This window comes from Cynara cardunculus (genome assembly GCF_001531365.2).
Source record: "Cynara cardunculus var. scolymus isolate 2C chromosome LG 3, CcrdV1, whole genome shotgun sequence".
In the NCBI taxonomy this organism is placed as follows: Eukaryota; Viridiplantae; Streptophyta; class Magnoliopsida; order Asterales; family Asteraceae; genus Cynara; species Cynara cardunculus.
In genome coordinates, this window is record NC_037530.1 from 30341405 (window position 1) to 30345511 (window position 4107).

At 33.8% G+C, this 4107-nt stretch overlaps 1 protein-coding gene across 1 annotated transcript; it reads right to left on the bottom strand.

The window, feature by feature from the left end:
* Positions 1 to 1465: 1465 nt before the first annotated feature.
* LOC112509479 (thioredoxin H-type 1-like) lies at positions 1466 to 3382 on the bottom strand. Its single transcript, XM_025114459.1, has 3 exons — positions 3218 to 3382; positions 1895 to 2017; positions 1466 to 1799 (listed from the first exon to the last, which is right to left on the bottom strand). Exons 1-3 carry the CDS (start codon positions 3302 to 3304, stop codon positions 1647 to 1649), a joined length of 363 nt encoding a protein of 120 aa, XP_024970227.1. The 5' UTR covers positions 3305 to 3382; the 3' UTR covers positions 1466 to 1646.
* Positions 3383 to 4107: the final 725 nt, after the last annotated feature.

The following is a 4107-nucleotide window of genomic DNA, read 5'->3' on the forward strand; positions in this document are numbered from 1 at the left end:
TCATTATTTTACCATGAAAGAAATGGTGCTGAATGAAACGATCAATTCTATTAAAATTGTTATATTTGTGTTTTAATAACTAAATATTTAATAATAAATATTTGATAATAATTAAAACTAATAATGTGAAAATAATTAATATAACTAATAATTATTATAAATAATTAATAAATAATATTAATTTGTAATGTATAACTAAAATTAATCTATATTTAATATTTAATTTATAATAATTAATATTAGTAATGTTCAATATCTTTTATAATTAATAATAATAAATAAATAATAAGGTTATAATTGGAAAAAATTGACACAAACTATCAAAACGCTGCTCCAAGTAGCGTTTCAAAAAAGTAGTTTATAAGCTAGCTTATGTGCATCAAGCATGTACCCAGAAAATAAGTTAGCTTATGAGCTAGCTTATTTTTGTCAAACAATGTCCAAATATAAATAAAAATGAAAATTAATAGAAATAGCCTTTTCCAAACTTTGGTTTCATCACTTGGTCATTTTTTCCCAATATTTAAAAAATACTGCTACGTGCGCACGTGGCAACTCCTCAACTTCCAGAGAGATTAGTGTAAGAAAAGGCGCTTTTTGAATCAGTTTCGCAAGTACATAAACCAAATCTGTAAATTAGATATCAGTTCAACACGTCCACCACTGAGATAATTAATACGTGATTATTTGTTATATAAAAATGCATGCACAAATATTTTGTGCATGCATTTTTAATCATGCATATTAACACATTATGCATACATCTCCTATGCATAAAAATACACATTCTCACATGATTAATTATAGTAATTCATCATGCTCTCACGTAATCATATAACAAATAATCACGTATTAATTACTTCAGATGATAACCAAGATCCGATTATCACATTTCAGGAGATGTTGGTACTAATTTATAGATTTGGTCCACAGGTGTCAAAACTTTTTTTACACTTTGACCCTCCACAAGTCGAGGAGTAATCACTTACACAGACAATAGTAACATTTTTAGAATATTGGAAGAGAATTAATTCCCTATAAAAACTAATACCAAACGCAATTCAAACATTTCATCAAACAGTTGAATGACATCCTTAAATTCACAAATTAAGCAATACTGAAAGTCTGAAATGTATTTCTACTTTATCCTGTTGATATATTAACAAATGAAGCAACAATAGTGGTCTTGTTCCAGCAACGAAGCCACGATCAACTTCACACAAGACACCAGGTGCCCGAACACAAGAATCAACGATAGGGGCGATAGGGGCTAGGGGTTAATTTTAAAACTGATTTACCTCCTTTGACGGTTACCGACTTACCTGTAACTTCTCTTTTGTCGAAAGAATTTATCTAATCGTACAACGATTTATTTGTTCAAAAGAATTATACAAAACCTACAAGTCCATCGGGTTTTCTGGACTTTTCACTATCAGTAAACGACATCTTTTACGTAATGTCATTTGCCAAGTACAATAATTTAAAACAAGAAGCAGGTTAAGACAACCAAAAACTTGAATTGCCAACCATATTAATACAGCAGCTTTAATTTATGCAATACAGACGTTCAAGAGTTAACACACAAACTTCATATCCAAATATAAAAGAAACACATAAGTTGCTGATCAACATATTTAGCATCTTAATTAAGCAGACACAGCTGCTGCTCCTTCTGAATGCTTAACGATGCGGGACAGGAGTTCATCTTTCTTAGCACCCACAACCTTGTCTACTGGTTTTCCACTCTTGAAGAGGATGAATGTTGGCATTGCCTCCACAGAATACTCCTGAGCAACGCTCTGTATATATATATGGACCAACAAGAATTATGGTTAACTTATTTCTAATATAACCAATGTAATAAATATATATAAATAAATAAAACCTCATTTACCTCCACTTCATCAACATCCACCTTCAAGAAGACAACATGGGGCATCTTTTTAGCAAACTCAGCCAAGATTGGTGCAATTATGCGGCAAGGACCACACCATGAGGCAGTGAAATCCACCACCACCTGCCACAAATTGGTTCAAATGTTAAAAGATGTGAAGCATTTATGTCTTGGCCAGACCAAGCTATACTGAACAAACCAAATCTAACCCATCCAGAGATGGGTCCGGAAAGGGTAAGATATATGCAGACCTGACCTTCCCTAGTAGAGGGGTTGTTTCCATATGAACTCACCCGACTTGTGAAAAGTACGACGAAGAGAGAAAGAGGGATGAGATAAAAGTTTTGAAAAGCTGATTAAGAGTAAACAATAACATACAAAGCAGCAACTGAAAACTCACAAATCAAAATGATGTCTATCCATCAGCCAAATCAAAATAGTATGGTATTATATGGACCTACAGAATGCAGTTCTCCATCCAATTCACAAATCAAACCAATTGGGGCCATAGTTATACCTTAAGAATTTTTCAAAATAGAGATGAGCTTGTGACTTGAAACAAACACCAAACCTAAATTTTGGAGGAAACTTGTAACTTAACACGGATAATGGATTACCACACCCAAAGAGATACATACAGGGCTTACAAAATCCTAGGGTTCTTGGATCGGGTGACACGTTTTCAATTAGTAGCCTGACCTTCTATAGAACTTCAAAATATGTTCTCACTACAAGGTCATTTTGCAAAGGAGGGTCATAGAGCTAAATAGCCCCGAACTTGTATGAAACCAAAGCCATCATAATCTCTGACTGTGAAACAAAGCTGCCTTTGACCAAATTTTCTTACTTGTTCACCAAGGAAAGGAAAGTATAATTTCAAAATTCAAAGGAAGTCTTAAGCCAATACAACTCCTATTCAAGAAAAAGCAACAAATCAACAATAGAACATCTCCATATGCAACAAAATTTTAAAATCGATGGAAATTTGTTCGCAAAATCATTTGAAGCAATTCCACAGAATACAACAAGGGTATGTCTTTCAATTAACACGATTACAGGCCTCCATACCAAAACATCAAGAGATTTTGAAAGAGGAAGAAAACCCCCTTTCATTGACACAACATACGAATCAATAACCGATTTAGAGGGATCTAGTAAATGCATCCTAAAAATAAAACTAAAACCTGTAACCCCTATTCACTCGATCCACTTAATCAAACTCAAAAGGGTAAAACCCCAATACCATCGACTTGTATATCCATATATAAAAAATCAAGACAAATCTCTTAGGGAAATGAATACTAAAAGAAGATTGAGAATTACCAATTTCTCAGAAGAAGCATGCTTCTGAAAGTGCTCGTTCCACTGGTCAACGGTGTGGCAGCCAACGACAACTCCTTCTTCCGCCATTTTTGCTCTGAAACTTCTCTCACAAAACCTAATTTCGAATTCGTTGTAACTTGCAATTGCGTTGATTTAGCTTCGATATGAAGATTGTAAAGCACCGAGTACCTCTATATATAGGGCGCGCATCCATATAATCTGTTTGTCATAATTACATAATTGCCCTCCTCCCTTTGTCGGTTTTCGGATAACGAAATGGTTTTTAATTACGAATATGCCCCTGAAAACGTGTGACACGCATGTTTTTTTAAATATTCGATATTCATTTTACATAAACGATAAAACGCGGGATCGTAAACATGACGTAGACCCCGTGTTCACCTTTTAAATAGAGCATTTTACAAATTTAGTCCCTGTAATATTGGTGTATATAACGGATTAAGGGGTCGTTTATCAAATGCTTACCCGGTTAGCGCTTACCAATATGAGTCAACACTAGATTTTATTTAGATGCATAAGATTTTGGTATATCAAAGCATATCGCATGCAACAATTTACTAGGTAAGCACTTACCTGGGTGAGAGTCATCATCTTCACTTAACCGAGTAAGACTCTCCATCATTCTCATCGCTCTTACCTGGTAAGATTCTTGGCATTTCTCATGTTCATCCGATGAGGAAATTTTTGCTTTAAGCACTTACCAAGTAAGTGTTTAATAAACGGCCCCTAAGTTTCTTAAACGAATTAATTATAAGGTTTTGATTTTAATTACGAATCAAACTTGAGGAGCATTTTCCTTTTTATGTTTATCCGTCAACGTTAGTTTATCTCAAAACCTAAAAACATCAAAACCTATTTTGTTCAACTTT

Bases quoted from the DNA above. Each gene is read 5' to 3' on its own strand.
- LOC112509479 (XM_025114459.1), bottom strand. From the start codon at position 3,304: ATGGCGGAAGAAGGAGTTGTCGTTGGCTGCCACACCGTTGACCAGTGG. The intron at 2,018-3,217 runs GTAATTCTCAAT...AATTTGTGGCAG, and splicing joins ATGCTTCTTCTGAGAAATTG to GTGGTGGTGGATTTCACTGC. The intron at 1,800-1,894 runs GTAAATGAGGTT...ATATATATACAG, and splicing joins TGGATGTTGATGAAGTGGAG to AGCGTTGCTCAGGAGTATTC.